The 23,243-nt window shown below is 38.1% G+C and overlaps 2 protein-coding genes across 2 annotated transcripts; one reads left to right on the forward strand and one right to left on the reverse strand.

Moving 5' to 3' along the window:
• The first annotated feature begins 14,718 nt into the window (after positions 1 to 14,718).
• Positions 14,719 to 15,673, forward strand: OR4E1 (olfactory receptor family 4 subfamily E member 1). Its single transcript, XM_020893312.2, has one exon. The coding sequence runs from the start codon at positions 14,719 to 14,721 to the stop codon at positions 15,664 to 15,666; it is 948 nt and encodes a 315-aa protein (XP_020748971.2). The 3' UTR covers positions 15,667 to 15,673.
• A 6,410-nt stretch (positions 15,674 to 22,083) lies between these two features.
• OR4E2 (olfactory receptor family 4 subfamily E member 2) lies at positions 22,084 to 23,025 on the reverse strand. Its single transcript, XM_020893313.2, has one exon. The coding sequence runs from the start codon at positions 23,023 to 23,025 to the stop codon at positions 22,084 to 22,086; it is 942 nt and encodes a 313-aa protein (XP_020748972.2).
• Between the last annotated feature and the right edge of the window lie 218 nt (positions 23,026 to 23,243).

Here is a 23,243-nt window from a genome sequence, read left to right on the forward strand (position 1 = left end):
ATTTGAATCAGTTCTAATGAGGTGGATGAAACTGGAGCCCATTATACAGAGCGAAGTAAGCCAGAAAGATAAAGACCATTACAGTATACTAACACATATATATGGAATTTAGAAAGATGGTAATGATAACCCTATATGCAAAACAGAAAAAGAGACTCAGATGTATAGAACAGACTTGTGGACTCTGGGAGAAGGCGAGGGTGGGATGTTTCAAGAGAACAGCATTGAAACATGTATATTATCTAGGGTGAAACAGATCACCAGCCCAGGTTGGGTGCATGAGACAAGTGCTCGGGCCTGGTGCACTGGGAAGACCCAGAGGGATCGGGTGGAAAGGGAGGTGGGAGGGGGGACCGGGATGGGGAATACATGTAAATCCATGGCTAATTCATTTCAATGTATGATAAAAACTACTGCAATGATGTAAAGTGATTAGCCTCCAACTAATAAAAATAAATGGAAAAAAAAAAAAAAAAGAAACAATAGTACAGCCTTGGGGACTGGGTCTTGGTTTCCTCTCAAGGGATATACAGAACAATGTCTTTGAGCTCTTCCACTAGCACCACCTGGGAATTCCCTGCAGAACTAAAACCCCCAGCAAATAGACTTGATGAAGCACTCTTCATTACAGAGAAGGTCACTGTTTTGCCCGATGTCCGAATCCCTGAGCGGGAAGAGAGAAGGCTTCCAAGACAATGCAACTCGCAAAAAGGGAAGTTTATTACTGACTCGAGCCAGGGCTCCTGCCGCATCCAATGCAGTGGTGCAGGGTCAGAGAGCCCCGAGCCCCAGCTGTTACATAAATTTATAGGGTGAACATAAGCAGTTGGTAGCCGGCTTAAGCGGATTGGTTACATGTTTGCAAAGCAATTTTATTGGTACAAACTTTCGCGGGCTTTTGTTCAAACTTAGGCGTTCACGGGCTTTTCAGCTTTCCCTTGATATGTTCCCTTTGTTCCCTTTTGGGAGCCTGTTGATTGGCTGGCTCCAGGCAGCCTGATAGGGGTGGAGAATCTTACCATTTCAGGGGAAACCTAAACTTAGGTCTGGGCCGCCTGTCATAGTGTTAGCCCTGGCAGCCTCACAATCACAGTTTGCCCATCATCACATTTCCAGATGATCTCTGGACTGAATGAATCCAGACCCTGCACACACTCTGATCCTGATCAGCAAACCCCGCCTTTTCCCCCAACCCCACCTCCAACTATAAGACTCCTCACGGGTCTCCAACAACCCCAGGTTGGGACACACAGTTTTGAGGGCACTAGCCCATTGTGGCCCCCTTTGCCTGGCAAAGCAATAAAGCTATCCTTTTCTACTTCACCCAAAACTCTTGTCCCTGAGATTCAATTATATACTGGTTTTCAGAGGTCAAATTTTAGGCTACAAAAGCTAAAGCAAGTTTCTCTACGTAGTGAAATTGGTTGTAGTTTTGTGTCACAGAGTCTATTCCCAGTGGTGTGGGGGCGGGGGGGACAGGAAGCAAACAGAGATACATCTAAGCATGCTTGCATTGTTTCTGAAGTCCAATTTTTTGAAAACTTAGGTCAGAATACAATCTCTAAAATCTCTATAATTTCTAAAAGCTACAATTTAAAATCATAGGATGTTGTTAAAACTTGAAAGATTCTGATCCATCTCATTTACTTCCTCATCCTTCTTCTAAGCACTTTACAGAAAACAAAAGCCAGATTTAATCTGATGGATTTTTACAGTAATACTGGCTGTGTGGCAGTGGTGGAGCTGGTCATGGTATATATGTGAAAGAGAAAGAAGGAGAATGAGAATAAACGACAGAGAGCTAGACAAACTACATCTAAGAATGAGAGGGTCAAAAAAAAAAAAAAGAATGAGAGGGTCAGCCTGTATGTAATTAGTCTGAAATTTGTGAAGCTTCTAAAGAATAAATTCTCATTTCTATAACAATGAATGAGATGAATAACATCCTATGTCCCATAAAATAATATGAAGTTCCACTTCTTCATTTATCTGATCTGATGTTTATATCTTATCATCTCACTATCATATACAATCAAGCAAATTCCAATTATATATTAAGTTTTCAATAACATTTATTAAGATTTGAACATGTGTGAACTAAACTGGAAGAAAAGCAACACAAAATATAACTTATTCTATTGTCTATATCATAACATTAAACAACAAAGGTTTTTAAATTCAGCGTCAGTATGGATGTAATGGCTGGAGCTCTAGCAGCCATCTTGGGCAACATGGATAAGGTCCACAGTCTAGAGATGGTGAATCAGAGTTCTAGATGTGAGACAGGACAGGGGCAAGACACTGACAATGACAATAAACACAATTGAAGGCACAACATAAACTGCTTAGAACCAACTATGTCCAAGATAATGGATGAATTCTAATCTCTCCACATTTCGTCAATACTAGTTATTCTCTATTTTATTATTGCCATCCCAGTGGGTTTGAAGTGTTATCTTATAGTTTTGATACACCTTTCCCTGGTGACTAAACATGATGGGCATCATTTCATGTGCCATTTGTGTATCTCTTCTATAGAAATATCTATTCCGATCTTTGCCCACTTTTAATTAGGTTATTTTTCTTATCATTATTGAGTTTTAAGAGCTCTTTGTATACTCTAGATACAAATCCCATGTCAGATATATGACTTGCAAATATTTCTCCCATTTTGTAGGTTGCCTTTTCATTTTATTTTATTGATGGTGTCTTCTGAAACACAAAAACTTTTTAATTTTAAAGAAGTCCAATGTATCTATTTTTGTGTGTGTGTGCTTTTGGTGTCATTTCTAAGAATCCATTGCTAAATCCAAGATTATGAAGATTTACTCCTGTGTTTTCTTCTAAGAGTTTCATAGTTTTAACTTTTCCATTTAGGTCTTTGCTTTATTTTGAGTTAATTTTTATATATGAGATGAGGTAGGGGTCTGACTTCAGTCTTTTGTATATAGATATTTAGTTATCCTCGAATCATTTGTCAAAGAGACTATTTCCCTCACTGAAAGGTCCTGGCACCTTTGCTGAAAATTGGTTGACTATAGATGTATGAGTTTATGTCTGGACTCTCAGTTCTATCCCATTGACCTACATGTTTATTCTTACACCATTAACCCACTGTTTTGATTACTCTGACTTTGTAGTAAGAGTTGAAATCTGATAGTGTGAGTCTTCCAACTTTATTTTTCTTTTTCAAGATTATTTTGGCCACTCTGTGTTCCTTACAATTCCACATGAACTTTAGGATTTACTTTTCAATTTCTAGATAGAGATTGCATTGAGTTTGTCAACTATTTTAAGTAGTATTGCCATTTTAACAATAGTAAGTCCTCAAATGCATGAACACAAGATGTCTTTACATTTATTGAAATTTCTAATTTTGTTCAGCAATGTTTTGTAGTTTTCGGTGTACAAGTCTTGTAGTTCCTTGGTTAAATATTTTACTAAACATTTTTATACTATTACACATGAAATTATTTTCTTAATTTCACTTCCCCCCTTTTTTTTCTCATTTTCCTTGTTGTACTCAGTTGGTTTCAGAGAGAAAGTTAATAGGCAGATAAGTCTTTATTCTGCATCTCCCATGTCTAACTTTTCAAAGCTAACATTTGTTGAAAGTTTAACATTCTTTTTGTTCAGTCACGTCTGACTCTTTGTGACTCCGTGGACTGCATGCAGCACGCCAGGCTTCCCTCCTTCACTATCAACTTGAGTTTGCTCAGATTCATGTTCATTGAGTCAATGATGCTATCTAACCATCTCACCCTCTAATGCCCTCTTCTTCTTTTTCCTTCACTCTTTCCCAGCATGAGAGTCTTTTCCAAAGAGTCGGCTGTTCACATCAATTGCCCAGAGTATTGGCGTTTCAGCATCAGTCCTTCCAGTAAATATTGTGGGTTGATTTCCTTTAGGATTGACTTGTTTGATCTCCTTGCAGCCCAAGGGACCCTCAAAAGTCTTCTTCAGTACCACAATTCAAAGGCATCAATTCTTGGGTGCTCAGCCTTCTTTGAAAGTTTAATATGTGCTGAGATTTTACATTTGTTAACTATTAATCCTAACTACAATCCACGATAAGCATTATTATTACACCCAGTTTGCACATGAGGAAACTAAAGTGGAAAAGCATTAAGTAATATGCTCAAGGTCACACTGAGAGTAAATGGTGGAGTCAGGGCTTGGATCCAGATTTTGATCACATTTGACTCTTATCATGGTGCTAGTTTTTATTTTAACTTTTAGCTATAATCTCCCTCTTATGTCTCCGTTCTGGAGTTAATACTGAATAAATACCCAAGGTAGCAAACTATAGTACCAAGGGCCAAATTGAGACTGCAGATGTATATTGCGTGTCTAATGCAATGGATTTTAAATGTTTTTTTCAGTTAAGAATGTTTTTTAATTGGGCTATTTTTCAAGCATCTCAAGATTTCCACCTCCTTTTGATCTAGCAGTACTGAACCTACATGCACACGTAGCAATGGTTAGTTTTTTTAAGTAGTGGCCATTCATTTTAGAACACACGTTCACTCTCTGGTTCACCATAGTCCTTACTCTTGATTCATTTATATTATCTGCCTGGCCCCTGATGCATATGAGGCATCTGAATTTGTAACATTTTGTCTAATCTCTCCTTAATAGGAGAAACTTCAAAATATTTTTTACCATTTACTCTGTGAAACTTCGTAGGAAATCATTTTTTACATTGCCTAATTTCCAACTCCTTCATCATTTTAATTTCCCCCAGTAGAATTTCAGAATTTGTCAATACAGCAGAAGTAAACTGACGGGGAAACAGCAGTAAACATTCTCCCTTTGGACTGTGAAAGATTAATTTATGACATACAAATTGTATAGGATCACGTATATTTTCCACTAGAATTACTTGGGAACTTGTTAGACATACATTCTCAGGCCCCACCTTATATGCACTGAATCAGAACTTTATGTTTTAACATATCCTCCAGTTAATTCAAATGCATGCTAAAATTTGAAAGCCACTGTTCTAGACTGCTGTTGAAAAAAAAAAAAAAAAAGCCTAACAAAATACATGATTTGAACACAGTTCCAGCATCAATCCTGACTCCAAACATACATCCTCCTTTTCATTTTGTTTTATTGTCTCCTTGGCCAGCAGTCAGTACTTAACTTGCTAAATAATCACAAATCTTCATCCAGTGTATCCATTATAGAAATACAGAAAAGACTGACATCAAACTAATTACCTGGTTCATGGTTAAAATCTCTAACTTTTTTGAATTATAAGATAGCTTCCCAATTCTATAATAATCTCACATGTATCTTATTCTCCAGGATTTTTCAAAGATAACCTCCCCTACCAAAAACATGTTCCTCTGCAAGCAATGAGATCTATTCTGGGACCTCCTTACAACCTATTTTGGTAACCTCTTTTTAAGTTAATAATGAGCAACTCCATTTATTTGAAAAATCTTACTTCTACACATAGCGTGTGTGCGACAACTTTACACTATTACAGGTTCATATAACTAAACATCACAGAACGTTCAAGTGAATACCTCCAGCTTTATCATCAACTGCATTAACAAAACACCCATTGCATGGTCTGAACTCCGTAGATTTAGGCTTCTGGAAAAAACATCAGAGAAAACTGTCCTGGAGTCTCAGTGAAGAGCTCCTTGTCAGAGACTATTTACTGACACAACAATAACATCTCAAGGTGTTGATCCTTGGAGTCCTGCTTCCTCAAAAGACACATAAGTTTCTTATGACCCTGGAAATTCATTTTGTTGGAAGACCTCAAATTGAGGAGTTTTATCAATTTTTCCAGAAACTGACTTCAGAATTGAATGGCTTCTTCCCAAAACAAGAGAACAGGTACTAATTGCTGAAGTAAAGAATCTTCTACCAAAGAAAACTCAGTTGTGTCAATTCTTTGCAACCCCATGGACAGTAGCCCGTCAGGCTTCTCTGTCCATGGGATTTTCCAGACAAGAATACCGGAGTGGGTTTCCATGCCCTACTCCAGGGGATCTTCCCAACCAGGGATTGAACCCGGGTTTCCCACTTTGCAGGCGGATTCTTCACCAGCTGAGCCACCAGGGAAGACACCAAAGAAAACAATAACATTAATTTTCTGATTCTTCAGAAAATTCTTTTCCTTTGCTCTATCACTAATCTTGCTTATTATTGTATTCTAATCCCTTCTATGTCTTGACTAAAAGGTTTATCAATGTGATCTCTCCTATCTTCATAATGCTGATGGTCTTCTACCACTTAGGGAAAAAACATAATTCTCCTGTGTGTCTTTCTCTGACCATAATCATAGGTTCAACTGATTACCAGATTTGTAATCCTTCAGGTAATCTTACTGACAAAAATATAATAGCTGTTCCTTTAAACACTTCAGAAAGTAAATTTCCTTCTACATATCTGCTATCGTACTTAGGTGTTTTTTTTTTCTTAATATATTTTATTTATTATATTTGGTTGCATTTGGTCTTAGTTTCAGCATGTGGGATCTAGTTCCCTGACCAGGGATCAAACCCAAGCCCCCTCCATTGGCAGCGCAGAGTCTTAGCCATGGACCACCCAAGAAATCCCTCGTACTTAGGTTTTTCTCACATAATTAGTCTCAAGTTTTGGTCTTGTAAAAAAATCTTATTCCTGGCAATTGCCTATGTTGCCATTAACCAGAGTTGTTGTTGTTTAGCAGTTGTAAGTTGTATCCAACTCTTTTGCAAACCCATGGGCTGTAGCCCGCCAGGCTCCTCTGTCCATGGGATTTCTTTTTTTTTTTTTTTTCCCATTTATTTTTATTAGTTGGAGGCTAATTACTTTACAATATTGTAGTGGTTTCTGTCATACATTGAAATGAATTAGCCATGGATTTACATGTGTTCCCCATCCCGATCCTCCCTCCCACCTCCCTCTCCACCCGATCCCTCTGGATCTTCCCAGTGCACCAGGCCCGAGCACTTGTCTCATGCATCCAACCTGGGCCGATGATCTGTTTCACCCTAGATAATATACATGTTTTGATGCTGTTCTCTCGAAACATCCCACCCTCTGTCCATGGGATTTCCCAGGCAAGAATACCGGAGTGCATTGCCATTTCCTTCTCCAGGGGATCTTCCCAACCCAGGAATTAAACTCATGTCTCCTACACCTCCTGCGCTGCAGATGGATTTTCTACCACTGAGCCAACAGGGGAAACCCATTAATCAGTATACACTGTTAATATTCTTATATGTTATTGCAAATGCACTGTCATGTTAAAATTTTAACTACAACTGTATGGAAGAAATTAACATAACCATGTAAATCAACTATACTTCAATAAAATTTTTAAATTATTGCCTGCTGATTTAGTGATTTTAGTAGAGAGTCAGTAACTTTTCAGAAGTGACCATGTCACTTTGATCTTTTTAAGTGGAGAGACTAGAACGAAAAGTAGGAAAGAGTTAAGGAATACCAAAGAATCAGTGAGGCCAAAGAATAATAAAAAATTATCTCTTCCCTATACCTATGAAAAAATTATATTTAATTTAATAAGCAACTCTTAAAATTGAGATATAATTAACACATAATATTATATTAGTTTCAGGTATACAATTAATGATTTAATGTTTGCATATAATTCAAAATTATCACTACAATAAATCTAGTTAACATCCATCACCATACATAGGTACAAAATTTTGTGTGTGAGAGGAGAACTTTTAAGATCTACTCTCTTGGCAACTATAGTCACCATGCTATACTTTATTTCCCCATGAATTATTTATTTTACAGCTGGACGTTCATACTTTTCAACCCCCTTCACCCCATTTTGCCCACTCTCCGCTCCCTGCTTATGGCAACTACCAATCTAGTCTCTGTTTCTCTGAGATCTTTTTTTTTTTTTTTTTGGCTTGAGGGTTTTTGTTTGGTTGGTTGATTGGTTGAGTTTCTTTTTATTCAGATTCAACATATAAGTGAACAAGCAACACTTTTAAGTATGCATCTTTAGAGGTGGTAAGATCAAAAGTTATTGCTCCTTTATAAATGAATTCACATGAAGTAAGAGAATAAATACTGGATTCAACAGCAGATTGCCTGTGTTCAAGCCCTGGTTCAGGTGTTTACCTGATGTGTAAACTCTGTGAAAATCACTTGACATCAAGTCCAATTTTTCTATAATGCTCTCTTCCTTGCAGGGGTGTTGTGAAGATCAAATAAACAATAACCATGAAGGAGTTTTTCAAATGCTGAAGTGCAGTTTAAACAATTGCCTTCATTTATTCTATGAAGGAAATAGGAACACACAATTTTGGAGCATGAGGGATTGTCAGGATGGAAAGCCTGAGTGGAATAATCTATGTGGCTGTCTCTACAGTCAGAGGGAAGTAGTAGGCCAGGGGAGAGGGTCAAAAGAGGAATAGAAATTATAATATAGAGATTTTGAAGATTAATTTCTCAATCTTGTATTGTACCAATAACAGTGATAATAGTAACTGGCCTACAATCAGCTGAACATCATTTTCTATATTGCTCTTGGTGTATTATGCCTGTGAAAAACTATCTCAATTCCAAATGTTCAGAAGATTAGTATGGTCTGCATATCTCTCTTCCTAATGTATACACTGATTGCCAAGGTGACAATACCAGTACTTGTTAGCCAAGAAACATTATCTGTAAGCTCTGAAAGCACTGGGTTTTTCAATACAGTCAGTCTGGCCTCTGATTAGTGATAATGAATCCAAAAAGAAAACTGGGGAAAAGGAACCCAAGCCACAAGACCAAATTTTCAGTCACTTCTAACACTTTCCCTCTTTTACCATCTTCTCTTCCACATGGAGGGTCAGCTAAATGCTTTCTTCTAGCTTTATACCCTTTATTCTGGACATCCTAATCACAAAACTCTTCAATCTTGAAGTTCAAAGTATAACCTTCATCCCTCCCCTTTGGATTCTTCTTTACTAATGTATACTACCAAACATATATCCGAGCAGAGAAAGCAAAATGGGAATTGGAGCTGTGCTGTGTGCTTAGTCGCTCAGTCATGTCCGACTCTTGGTGACCCCATGGACTGTAGCCCACCAGGTTCCTCTGTCCATGGGGATTCTCCAGGCAAGAATACTGGAGTAGGTGGCCATGCCTTCCTCCAGGGATCTTCTGAACCCAGGTCTCCCACATTGCAGGTGAATTCTTTACCATCTGAGCCACCAGAGAAGCCCCTTTGGATTCTTCTTTTACTAATTTATACTACCAAACATATATCTAAGCAGAGAAAGCAAAATGGGAATTAGAGCAAGAGGTTCTAAATTTTCTTTATCTAAAGTAATGAATAAGTGATGGGGAAAAAATTGGCTAATTAGTGGTGGCTTTTGGGTTTGTTTCTTTGAATTATATGTTACATAATTATATTAATGTAGATAACACTTTGTAAAGATTTTAAGAGCTCTAGAAAAAGTTTCCATTTTTATTCATATTTAATGGATGAGAAAAGGAGGTCTCCAGGTTAAATAACTTACCCAGATTTACAGTCTTAGAATGTTGTAATCTGTATTCAAGCAATTTGACTCTAGAATTCTAACTCTTGACCTCTCTGCAGAGAACTGATTAAATTTTTAACTCCATTGCCCATTCCTCAGCTGTATGTTTTTTATGGATTACAGAAGAAAGCAGGAAAGCCCCTAACCCAATACTTAGCACATAATATCCATCCATCACCTCTCAGTCATGTCCGACTCTTTGCAATCCTATGGACTGTAGTCCGCCAGGCTCCTCTATCCGTGGGATTTCCCAGGAAAGACTATTGGAGTGGGTTGCCATTTCCTCCTCCAGGGGATCTTCCCCACCCAAAAATTGAAGCCTTATCTCCTATATCTCCTGCATTACAGGCGAATTCTTTACTGCTAGAGGCATCCAGGAGCACACAGTAAGGAATCGCTAAAATAATAGTTCATTTAATCACATGTTAACACATCCTAAAGATTGAGATGTTAGTTTAGTCCTGCTTTCTCATTAAATGCCCTTAGTGATGACTGCAAAGCCTGTAACTTCTGTCCCCACAGAATTAACTTTTTCTAACTGGTGACTAGGGGAAGCTGATATCATTGCTTAAGAGTTCCCATGAAGCCTATATAAGTCAGGTAGAACACCACCAACACTGCAGCTGCCCTTCCCAGCTGCTATCTCTCTCTACAGATTTCCCCTCAGTACTTGAAGGTAGAATAACCCACCTAAAACTAGCAAGACAAACTTTCCACCTAGAGAGTGTGCTGCAAAGGAAACAGGTTGCTTCAGTTACACTGGTTCTGAACAGTTAGGTCGAGTTTTGTGTAGACATGTCCTGGGTAAACTAAAGGGCCTGCAAAAGAGGTTGGTAGTGGCTTTTCATCCCTTCTACTCATCACTACAGCCTGACAAAGTGCAAAAAAGATATCATTCCTATACCACATATTCAACTGACTGAAAACCAATTCCAGAAAATCTTAGAGCAGAGCTGTATTCTCTACATATTGAAAAGCATGATAATAACATAGGTACAAAGGTGTGATTTTGCAGAAATGCTGAAGTACCTCTGGTAAAATATCACCAAATATATCTACTGTGACTTATTACCAAAAACTGTGAGTAAGAACCAAGGGAACTTCGAGGGCTCTGATCTTCCTTGTAAAAAAATCAAGGTAAATGGGGCTATTTGATTAGTCAAACTTAAAAATAAATTTCTATTTCTACTGGAAAATAATACTTTCTTTTTGCTTTGTTTTTTGGCAACTGTTTTATTAAGTCAGACAGAATTGCATGTACATTCAGAGGCACAGCACTTGAATATTTATGTGAAAATTCACAACTGATAAATCATTCCACAGTAGACTTGGCAGTTTAGGAGGAATGCACATAGTATTTTTCAATCTTTTAAAACCCATGCCTCCTTTTTTAAAAAATTTCTAATAATTATTTTTTAATTTATTTATTTTTATTTGGATGGTAATTGCTTTACAACACTGTGCTTACTTCTGCTATACATCAACATGAATCAGCCATAGGTCGACATATTTCCCCTCTCTCTTGAACCTCCCTCCCACCTCCCAATCCATCCCATCCCTCTAGGTTGTCACAAAGTACCAGAAAATAATACTCTTAATATTGAAAATAGAAGACTAACAATTCAATTCTCTTTGGAGGTGCTGAGAGCATCAGAAACAACCCAAGGTGAGTTTTATAGACTTTTTAATTTTTTTTATGTCTCTGCTTCTAATTGCTTTTTCCTGTTTTCCTAAAATGTATGCAATAGGCACTAGATTTTTGATTTGTGATTCATACTTTTTATATAGACTAATAACAAATTCCTACTATGATTGAACACATCCATTTCTCAAAACATTTTTTCCTGTGGCTCCACAGAAATAGAAAAAAAAATGATGGCAATGGGAAAAGTTTAGTTAAAATGAATATCCATGTCCTCTGGTGAGGGAACAGTTTTCATTTCAAACCTAGTTCTCAGACTGCACATCCTTCTCTATCTGTGCTGGTCAAATTTTTCTTATTGATTTTAAAATAAGCCCCCTGGCTCCATTCTTGGATAGTTCTTCAGCTTTCAACTTTGCAATCATCCTTTTAGAACGTACTAAATTGCAAAGATAACAGATGTAAATCATCAAACATTTAAAATAGTTTTCTGGAGGGAAGACTTTAAGTGGACACTCTAAGAAAAGTTTTTGAATAGTAAAATCAGTCCATAGCTATTAAGATGTAACTATAAATATTAATTTAAGCACTAGATACTGTGTGTGAGTTTAACTTAAATTATGACTGAAAGACTTCTCTGCCCTCCAAAATACCGTCTTTGTGACCGGTCTGCTTTGCTAGTTCCTTGATTTGACACTGCCATTAGTCTTACCTCTGATAGAGACAACCAAAAAAGGCATTGTCTGCAGAAGAGCATCATAATGAGGCATAGGAAATATTTGAGAAGAAAGAGCAATGGAGTGGAAGAGAAAAGTTTCCTCTATTCTCTTTTCATAAGCAGTGTGAAGTTGATTCATTTGCCTGACAGAAAGCCTGTTCTTGAGGACGAAATGAACCTGTCGTCACCAAGGAAGAAGGCAGGATAGGGTGAGATAATGATGCATGCTCAGTGGTGTCCAACTCTTTGCCGCCCCATGGACTGTAGCCCACCAGGCTTCTCTGTCCACGGGATTTCCCAGCAAGAATACTAGAGTGGGTTGCCACTTCCTCCTGCAGGGGATCTTTCTGCTCTGGGGTTGAATTAGTGTCTCCTGCATTGACAGGCAGATACTTCACCACTGCACCACCCGGGATAGGATAACAGTGCCGGAGGAACCAGGAGGACAGCTAACTTGGGTGGGCCATGCCTGGAAGGCTACACAGCCAGGCAGTGGCACATGAGAGGCAAGCCTGAGAAAAGAGGCTTCCCACAGATGCCACCCAACCTGCCCCATGAACCTAGGAGAGTAAAAAAGAGGTCGTCACTGAGACATACTGTACTTTATACCACCATGATGCCAATTACCACAAAAATTCAGATCAGAGAGGTAGTAAAGAAAGCCTGGACCCAAAATCAGGAGGCCCAGGCTCTAGACCCAGCTATTACTCCAGTTTTTTGTAAACTTGGGCCAGCTACTTTACCTCTCTGTGTTTTATTTTCTCTATTTATTAAAAAAAAAAAAAAGATTAAGTAAACTCTCAGATCCCATTAAGAACTGAGACCTTGTCTACGGCCATACCATCCTGAACACGCCTGATCTCGTCTGATCTCGGAAGAACTGAGACCTTGTGACTCTATATAATATATACCTCTCTTTTTTTAATATTTGTTTATTAATCTGAGTGCACCACCAGTCTTAGTTGCAGCATGTGGGATCTAATTCTCTGACAAGGATCGAACCCGGACCCCCTGCATTGGGAATGTGAAGTCTTAGCCATTGGAGCACCAGGAAAGTCCCAATATATACATTTTGTACAAAATTAGTGATACTTGGGTCAAAATTAGGCTAATCTTTTTTTTTTCCCCATTTATTTTTATTAGTTGGAGGCTAATTACTTTACAACATTGTAGTGGGTTTTGTCATACATTGACATGAATCAGCCATGGATTTACATGTATTCCCCATCCCGACCCCCTCTCCCACCTCCCTCTCCACCCGATTCCTCTGGGTCTTCCCAGTGCACCAGGCCAGAGTACTTGTCTCATGCATCCAGCCTGGGCTGGTGATTTGTTTCACCCTAGATAATTTACATGTTTCAATGCTGTTCTCTCGAAATATCCCACCCTCATCTTCTCCCACAGAGTCCAAAATTCTGTTCTGTACATCTGTGTCTCTTTTTCTGTTTTGCATATAGGGTTATCATTACCATCTTTCTAAATTCCATATATATGCATTAGTATACTGTATTGGTCTTTATCTTTCTGGCTTACTTCACTCTGTATGATGGGCTCCAGTTTCATCCATCTCATTAGAACTGATTCAAATGATTTCTTTGTAATGGCTGAGTAATATTCCATGGTGTCTATGTACCACAGCTTCCTTATCCATTCGTCTGCTGATGGGCATCTAGGTTGCTTCCATGTCCTGGCTATTATAAACAGTGCTGCGATAAACATTGGGGCGCACGTGTCTCTTTCAGCTCTGGTTTCCTTGGTGTGTATGCCCAGAAGTGGGATTGCTGGGTCATATGGCAGTTCTATTTCCAGTTTTTTAAGAAATCACACTGTTCTCCATAACGGCTGTACTAGTTTGCATTCCCACCAACAGTGTAAGAGGGTTCCCTTTTCTCCACACCCTCTCCAGCATTTATTGCTTGTAGACTTTTGGATAGCAACCATCCTGACTGGCGTGTAATGATACCTCATTGTGGTTTTGATTTGCATTTCTTTGATAATGAGTGATGCTGAGCATCTTTTCATGTGTTTGTTATAGGCAAATCTTTTTTAAAAGCAACTACTGTTGATTTACTGTAGTCCAGTAAGTCAGACAAGAGAATTGGAATTTAAAAGAACTGAGGATAATCTAGCCAATCAGTGATGCTATTAGGCCTGGACTTTGACCTCCAGATTAAGAATGAGCAAGTCTGTCCTCAACTCAGAGGTAGAGGAGAAGCAAGCCTCCCTGGACTTTGTCTAGATTTCCTAAGTTTTCCTGGGTTCTATCCAGCCTCCTCTAAAGAATTGTTCAAAGAACATCTCAGCCACATTGCCAGCAGCTTGGTGAAAATCTTCTGCCTTCTGAAATGTAGATGACTGAAATTACAGTCTCAGGGTATTATGGCAGAACAAATAAGGAAGTAAGGGTTTGGGTTAGTGAACATGTGGTCAACAGGACAATAAAGGAAACTATGTTCAAGGTCAGAATTTGTATAACCCTGGAAAAATTACTTATCAAGGGTAAGGAGAACCTTCATTTCTTCTCCTATAAAAATCTGTAACCTAAAGCTAAACACTGATATTTTATACAATAAGGGAGAAATAAATTATTTGATTTCTCCCTGTCCACGATTGTTTTACATCTGTTAGTGAATCAATTTTTTTCTATTCTTTTGTTCCAAAAGTGTGTGTTTAGCAACTACTATGATTTGAGATGCTGAATGGGGATTTTAAAATGAGATACTTCACTAGAAATTCTAGATGGAGAGAAGTCATAAACACAGAAGAACCTAAGTGTCCAAATGATTGATGCAGATATTAAGTGGGGTTTTTTTTCTAATTTTTGACAGGCGTGTCCAACAGTGAGAATGGAAGAGCCTGTTCTACTCAATCAAACAACTGTAGTGACATATTTTCGCCTTAGAGGTTTATCTATAAATCAGAATGTGCAGATGGCTGCATTTGCCATGTTCCTTGTTTTCTATGTGCTGACACTGATTGGAAACATCCTCATTGTCATAACTATTATCTATGACCACCATCTCCATACCCCCATGTATTTCTTTCTCAGCAATCTATCCTGTATCGATGTGTGCCACCCCACCGTCACTGTCCCCAAGATGCTGATAGACACCTGGTCAGAGGAGAAGCTCATCTCCTTTGATGCATGTGTAACTCAGATGTTCTTCCTGCACCTCTTTGCCTGCACAGAGATCTTTCTTCTCACTGTCATGGCCTATGATCGGTATGTAGCTATTTGCAAACCCCTGCAGTACATGACAGTGATGAACTGGAAAGTATGTGTGCTGTTGGCTGTGGCCCTCTGGACCGGGGGTACCATCCACTCCATCGCCCTGACCTCTCTCACCATCAAGCTGCCCTACTGTGATCCTGAGGAGATGGACAACTTCTTCTGTGATGTGCCTCAGGTGGTCAAACTGGCCTGCACTGATACCCACATCATTGAGATTCTCATCGTATCCAACAGCGGGCTGATCTCCATGGTCTGTTTCATGGTCCTTGTGGTGTCCTATGCAGTCATCCTGGTGAGTCTGAGGCAGCAGATCTCAGAAGGCCGGCGGAAGGCCCTGTCCACCTGTGCCGCCCACCTCACCGTGGTCACACTCTTCCTGGGACACTGCATCTTCATCTATTCCCGTCCATCCACCAGCCTCCCAGAGGACAAGGTGGTGTCTGTGTTTTTCACCGCTGTCACACCCCTGCTGAACCCTATCATCTACACCCTTCGGAATGAAGACATGAAAAATGCCTTGAACAAGTTAATGGGGAGGGTGGAGGAAAGAGGAAAAAAATGAAAATGTCTAAGCCCTTATGGTGCTTGGTGTTCCAAACTAAAGAAATGCCCAGCAAAGATATGTTACAAGCCACATTTATCAAACTGTATGCCTTGTAAAACTATCTTCCAGTTCAATATCTGACAATCATAGCAATTGCTATGATTTTTAACATCTTCCACAGGCTGGAAATTGTTCTAGGCACTGTGCAACTACTTAATTCTCACAACAACCCTGTGAGGTATGTATAAGCTTGTTTACACATGAAGAAGCCAAAGCTCAAAAAAGCAAACATCATGCCCAAGGTCACCCAGCTAGGAAATAATGAAGGTAGGATGTTAAGCCAAATGTATCAACACAAACATGTTATTTTCCTTACATCATGGTTCCTATCCATGCTTTTGTGTTAGGGTGATAACCAAAGTCTAAACAAATGTTCAGAGTTCTGGGCAGCGCTTGCCAACATCATTCACTCAGACACTTGCCTAAAGCTTTGCAAACATTGGCAAAGCAGGCAAAGTAAGTTTGCAAATGACTTCAGTAATGCAGAAGGACGACTTTGAATCACTGAAGTTGATATCCTCAAGTGTTCAGGAAAAACTCTTCCATTAAGACAATAAAATGGGGATATCTTATCCATTCATCTGACAAATATTTACTGAGCACCTATTGTGTGCTAAGTACTAGGTTTGTAATCATAAATAAAATACATAGTCCTCCTTTTATGCTGTTTAGAGTTTAGTGAGAACAGAAGACAAGAATATGTGGGAAGAGAACTTGGGGAAGAATGGATGTATGCATATGTATTGCTGAGTGCCTTAGTGTTCACCTGAAACTATCACAACATTGTCAATCAGCTATACTCCAATACAAAATAAAAAGTTTTTTAAAGAAAAAAAAAATATAAACAAATTTTAATTACAGATCATGACAAATGCCATAAAAGACAATGCTGTTAAAGAGTTATAGAAGAGACTGTCTCTAGATTGCTTAGTTAAGAAGGGCCTCTCTGAGGAAATGCCATTTAAGCTAAGATCTAAAAGATGAAAAAAAGAGCCAACCATGAGAAAAGAAAAGTGATGAACTTTCTAGGCAGAGGAAATGGCAGACGTAAAGATTGATGTTTAGAAAGAACTTGGCCTGTTCCAAGAAGTAAAAGACCAATGTGTTTATAACTTTGACTGTGAGGCAGAGAATAGTGAGAGATGATATTGAAGAAGTAAAAAGAATACTTTCATGTCCTCTTAAGAAGTTTGGAATATTTTTCAGTATAGTAGGAAGTTATCAGAATGGTGCAAGCACAGAACAGACATGACACAATTTGTGTTTAAATGAACTCGTTCTAGTCATTATGTAGAAAATTCATTCAGCTCAGCATTTGTTACTAAACAATAGTCACTCAATATCACACTAATAGCTGGGAGAAAATGCCAAGTGGAAACACGGTTTCATAATCCAGCATCTTCGGTCCAGTTGTGGTGACACATATTGTAATGTCATGAAACATTGTACTCTGAGTGTAATGTGCTGAGTCGACTGGATAACAGGGGATATGAAGAGGATATTGCAGGCAACAGTGTCTCCTACCTGTGTACAAAAAGCATAGCATAATGGGACCCAATAGTTCACTCTGACTCCATCAGTGAGAAGGGCATACTTAAATGCAGGGGGCTTTCAAAGGCAATAAGTAATAACAATTGACCGAAGGCGTGGTCAATAAATGTGTGGGTCACAAGACCCATGTCATGTTTTTATGGTGCTTTTGCCAGGGTTGTGTTGAGAAGGAAATTTAAGCCATTTAAGCCATTTCAGTTGTACAGAAGTATGGTTATCATGGTATTAAGGTATTCTATAGGTTTTCTGGACAACACAATTTAACTTACAACAGACAGTACTAATCACAGAGTAGTCTCATTCCCAAAGATAACTCTGTGCATAGTATAAAAACTAATTCATTGGGACTGGTTGATGGAATAACTAAACTGAATTGGAAAATTATGGAATTTGTATGAAATAAATGCTTTTATTATAGGCAATGGCAGACAATCAGGCGGTACAGCCCCTCAAAGAACCCAAATAGAATCACCTTGTGTAGGAATCGCACAGACAGACACTCACAATGGGATGGTAAGACAACGCTTCATGGCAATCCTTAAGTGGTAGCTGGTAAAACTATAAATGAACAATCTTTTTTTTTTTTGGTAGTTGCAGGCAAAATTTCTAATACTACCAGTCTTCAATCACATTAATCCTCATAACTCTCTAGAGAAGTAATGTAAAACATTTATTCTCCATTTCACAAGAAAAGGTTTTTAGACTCGGAGATAAAATAAAAATATGCTTATTTACTCATTGAATAAATAGGAGAGTAAAAAGTAGAATGAAAATACCTTGACTCTTGGTTCTGTGGCTAACTTACTTTATTTTTTTTTTTTTTTTTTTTAAATTTTTATTAGTTGGAGGCTAATTACTTTACATCATTACAGTAGTTTTTGTTATACATTGATATGAATTAGCCATGGATTTACATGTATTCCCCTTCCCAGTCCCCCCTCCCACCTCCCTCTCCACCCGATCCCTCTGGGTCTTCCCAGTGCACCAGGCCCGAGCACTTGTCTCATGCACCCAACCTGAGCTGGTTATCCGTTTTACCCTAGATAATACACATGTTTCAATGCTGTTCTCCTGAAACATCCCACCCTTGCCTTCTCCCAGAGTCCACAAGTCTGTTCCATACATCTGAGTCTCTTTTTCTGTTTTGCATACAGGGTTATCGTTACCATCTTTCTAAAGTCCATATATATGTGTTAGTATACTGTAATGGTCTTTATCTTTCTGGCTTACTTCGCTCTGTATAATGGGCTCCAGTTTCATCCATCTCATTAGAAGTGATTCAAATGAATTCTTTTTAATGGCTGAGCTAACTTACTTTAAAGAGGAGACAGGAATCACTATCACACAGAAGTTTGCTCAGCAACTTTGTAATAGGCAATTGAATTCCTCAGATTATAATCATCTCTGCCATAGAGTAACTAGTTGCCATAAGTAGAAATAAACAAATGAGGATTAGGAATTTATTTCTGCACAAAAGGTACTAATCAGTGTGAAAATCTGTTCATATAAAAGTCCAAAAGGTAAAAGCATAATTAGATAATTTTTCTCAGTTTTCCAGGTATGTATAGTAGTGATATCTAGGCCCGATTTCACATACAAATACCTAAAACTTTGATTTTGACTTGGGTTATATTCATGAAATAGTAGGGGATTGACAATGCACTGCATTTTTTTGCCAATTTGCATATAATAGGGTTTAGATATCCCTCAGTTTAACAAGCTGTTTCTTATTCTTTGTCCTTTTGAGAACTTTATGTCATTTCAATCATTTCTTACCTTTCAACCATGGTTAATGAGTCACTCTGTGTTGGGTATGTGTATGTCCATATTATCTGGAACCCAATTCCCTAAAGTATTCTAAGCATTATTTTTACAAGTTAACAGAACTTGGCAGAATAATAGCCCAAAGGGCTTCAATCAATTCTAATTCCTTTCAGAATAATCAAATAAATATTAGGTAATTTTATTATTAAGTGTATTCTATTTCATTCTATTATCTCCATTAAAATTGATATAACTATTTTATATGGCAGCTCTCTGACCATCTATAGGGTCTCTAATCCTACTCCCTTTGGTCACAGTATACCATCATCCTCTTTACCTAAGGAATTTGCCTGGAGTCTTCTTGATTTGGACTTTCCCATTTCACAGTGAATTATTATACTTCTCCCAAGAGTGATATTAGTTAATTCAGGAAATTAACACATAGAAATTATGTAAATCCAAGTACTTTCTTAACTATTTTCACCTATTTTTTCAAATAAATTTTAGAATATTATTGAAAATTATTGACCAAAAAAAGTCCTGTGGAGTTTTTAAGTAAATTAAATTTATAAATCAATTTAAGGAAATCCATTATATTAGCAATTTTTTATTCTTATACAAGAACATGTCTATATCTCTATCTCTCTGCATTTTCTCAGCACGTTTTGTAGTTTTTATCATAGAGACATATATGCTACCTTTATTGGGTGAAAAGAAAATCCCACATAAACAAATCTGTATTGATTTTTTATTGCAGCTATAACAACTTTACTACAAACTTAGAAGTTTAGCCAACATAAATTTATCTTCTTACAGCTCTGTCAGTAGTTCAATACAAATTTCACTGAACTAAAATCAAAGGTCAACAGGGCTACACTGCTTTCTCCTTCTTCTTTGTCCCAGGTTTATGGAGGACTAATTGACAAAAATTGAGTATATTTAAAGTGTACAGCATGATAATTTCATTATTACCACAATCAATTCTAATTAACACAGCCATCACCTCACACAGTGCGTCTGTCTGTGTGTCTGTCTGGTGAGGATACTTAGGATCTGTTCTCTCAAAAATTTTCAAGTATACAATAGAGTATTATTAACTGTTGTCATCGTGCTATACATTAAATCCCCAGAACTTATTTATTTTACAACTGAAAGTTTGGCTGAATTATTTCCTGAAGGCAATAGAAGAGAATCCATTTCCTTCCCTTTTTCAGTTTCTAGAGACCACCCAGATTCCTAAATTAGTAACCCCCTTCTCTGTCTTTAAAGCCAGCAATATTGAATCTCTCTGACTTTTATAGCCATATCTCCCTCTGATTCTCTTTTGTTTCCCTCTTCTATCTTTAAGAACATTTGGGATTACATTAGGTCTACCTGGATAATCTAGACTACTAGTTCTATCTCAAAGTCAACTGACTAGCAAACCTTAATCCCTGTTTGCTGTTCAACCTAAAATATTAACAGGTTCCAGAGACTGGATGTAAACATCTTTGGGGGACTGTTACTTTGTTTACCACATTACCTGTAACCCATTCTTCTTTCCTTTGTCGCAAATTCCAAAAAGTTCTAACTAAATTTAGTATTTAATTGTAATAACTAACTCATCACTATTTCCTGGTACATGTAATTACTCTAATTCTTATAAATTCTGATTTCTCTTTTATTTAACATTACTATTTCTTATATTTTGATGTTAAAAGCTACCACAATCACATTTTTATAAAATAGAAAAGGAACAATTTCAGACCAATAACCACCACAATGTAGATTCAAACATTCTTCACAGAATAGCAATATGTGAAAACAACAATCAGTAATGTTTTTAAAAATAAAATTCATTATGACTATATAAAGTTTATCCCAACAGAGCAAAGAAGTCAGGCATAAAACCATACATACTGTATGATTTGATTTACATGAAACTCTAGGAAAGACAAATTTAGTTTACAGCAAGAAAAAATCAGATGCTTGGGTGCTTGGGTAGGGATAAGATTATTGGCTGGGAAGGTTCTGAAGAAATTTTGGGAGGTGATAGAAATGTTCTATATCTTGACTAGGGAGATAGTTGCATGAGTGAAACTTTGTCACATTTTATCAAACCGTACAATTAAAATGAGTGCATTTTATGTGATCAAGTTCTACCTTAACAAAGTTTATTTTAAAGTAAGTTCCAATACATCTCCACCTTAATTTTGTAAAAATTAAATACTATCAAAAGTACAGAATGTGTGTAGAGATAAATAAGAGAATCACTTTCAAAGTGACAAAGTTTAATTCAATATAAATATGTTGCTGTTGTTGTTTTAACTGCTAATTCATGTCCGACTGTTTGAGACCCATGGACCTCCTCTGCCCATGGAATTTCCCAGGCAAGAATACTGGAGTGGGTTGCCATTCCCTTCTCAAGGGAATCTTCCCAACCTAGGGATTGAACTCACATCTCCCTGCATTGGCAAATGGATTCTTTATCTCTGAGCAACCAGGGAAACCAATAAATACCATATAAAGCTTAAGTAAACACCTTGAAAATACATTTGAAAGCAGGATCACTGTAATGTATAAAACACAGGTGTAATGTACAGCTTCCCAGAGGTAATAACCTACTGCTGCTGCTAAGTCGCTTCAGTCGTGTCTGACTCTGTGCGACCCCATAGACAGCAGCCCATCAGGGTCCTCCATCCCTGGGATTCTCCAGGCAAGAATACTGGAGTGGGTTGCCATTTCCTTCTCCAAATAACCTACAGAGCTGTACAAATCAAAAAAGTATGTTCTCTCAGAACTCTACCTCTCCCTGAAACTAAGACTATGCCCCCAAAGTCTGTGTGTTCTTTTACTGGTGAAACTAGAAGTTTTCTTTAAACTTGTCCAGATCCTTTTCCCTTACATGTTACAACAGGTATCTTTTCCTTTATTTAAGCAATAGTTGATAAGTCCCCCTCTTTACTACAGAAGTCTGGCCTGAAATGACTCTCCAGGTCATTTCACCTAACAACTTTGATTTCTTACTCTTAGTCACTCATTAAAGATATGACCAAAATAATATCTGTATTTCTAAGTCCATCATGTACATGATTTCATGGAAAAAACTTGCCTCTGTCTGAGATGCTTCATGGCACTTTTTACTTCCTCATTCCTCAAGGTGTAAATGAGGGGATTCAGCACAGGGGTGACCATCGTGTAGAAGACAGATACCACCTTGTCACTGGAGAAGTTGGTGTCTGGGTGAGTGTAGAGGAAGATACATGGCCCAAAGAAGAAGGCCACCACCGTGAAGTGGGCTGAGCAGGTAGACAGGGCTTTCCTGCGCCCTTCAGCTGACTGTTTTCTAAGAGAAACCAAGATAACCGTGTAGGAGGTGACCAAAGCCAGAAAGCAGAAGAGGGAGATGGTTCCACTATTGGACACAATCAGCATTCCTGTGAGATATGTATCTGTGCAGGCCAGCTTGATGACAGGAGGAACATCACAGAAGTAGCTATCAATTACGTTGGGGCCACAGTAAGGTAGGCGAATGGTCAAGAAGGTCTGCACCAGTGAGTGAACGGTACCCCCCAACCAGAGACCAAAGACAAGCTGTATGCAGACCCTCATGTCCATCACATTGGCGTAGTGAAATGGCGCACAGATGGCTACATAACGATCATAGGCCATAACAGTCAGCAGAAAGATCTCAGCACAGGCAAACAGATGTAGGAAGAAGAGCTGTGCAATGCAGTTGTCAAAGGAAATGGTCTTCCTTTCCAAAAGCAAACCCTCAAGCATCTTGGGCACAGTGACAGATGAGTGGCAGATGTCAATAAAGGACAGATTGCTCAGGAAGAAATACATGGGGATATGAAGACGTGGAGTAAAGACTATGGTAACCATGATCAGAATGTTCCCCAAAAGAGTTAGCACATACATGACTGAGAATGCCATGAAAAATAATATCTCCAGTACCCAGTTATCAGTGAGTCCCAAGAAGACAAATTGAGCCACTCTTGTTTGGTTTAAAGCATCCATCCAATGAGCTTCCAAAGGACCTTGTGGGGAAAAAATACATGAACGATAATTTAGCCTTAATGTTACAGGAGTGGAACTAACAGAAGTGACTCTGAATTTCTATCTGGGTTGCTTATTTATTACCATGGTATGCAGAGTATAAGGTCAATTTAATTACAACTGTTATAATATATCCAGTCTTCCTTGGTGGCTCAGTTGGTAAAGAATCTGCCCGCAAT

The sequence above is a fragment of the Odocoileus virginianus genome, chromosome 6 (assembly GCF_023699985.2).
Source record: "Odocoileus virginianus isolate 20LAN1187 ecotype Illinois chromosome 6, Ovbor_1.2, whole genome shotgun sequence".
In the NCBI taxonomy this organism is placed as follows: domain Eukaryota; kingdom Metazoa; phylum Chordata; class Mammalia; order Artiodactyla; family Cervidae; genus Odocoileus; species Odocoileus virginianus.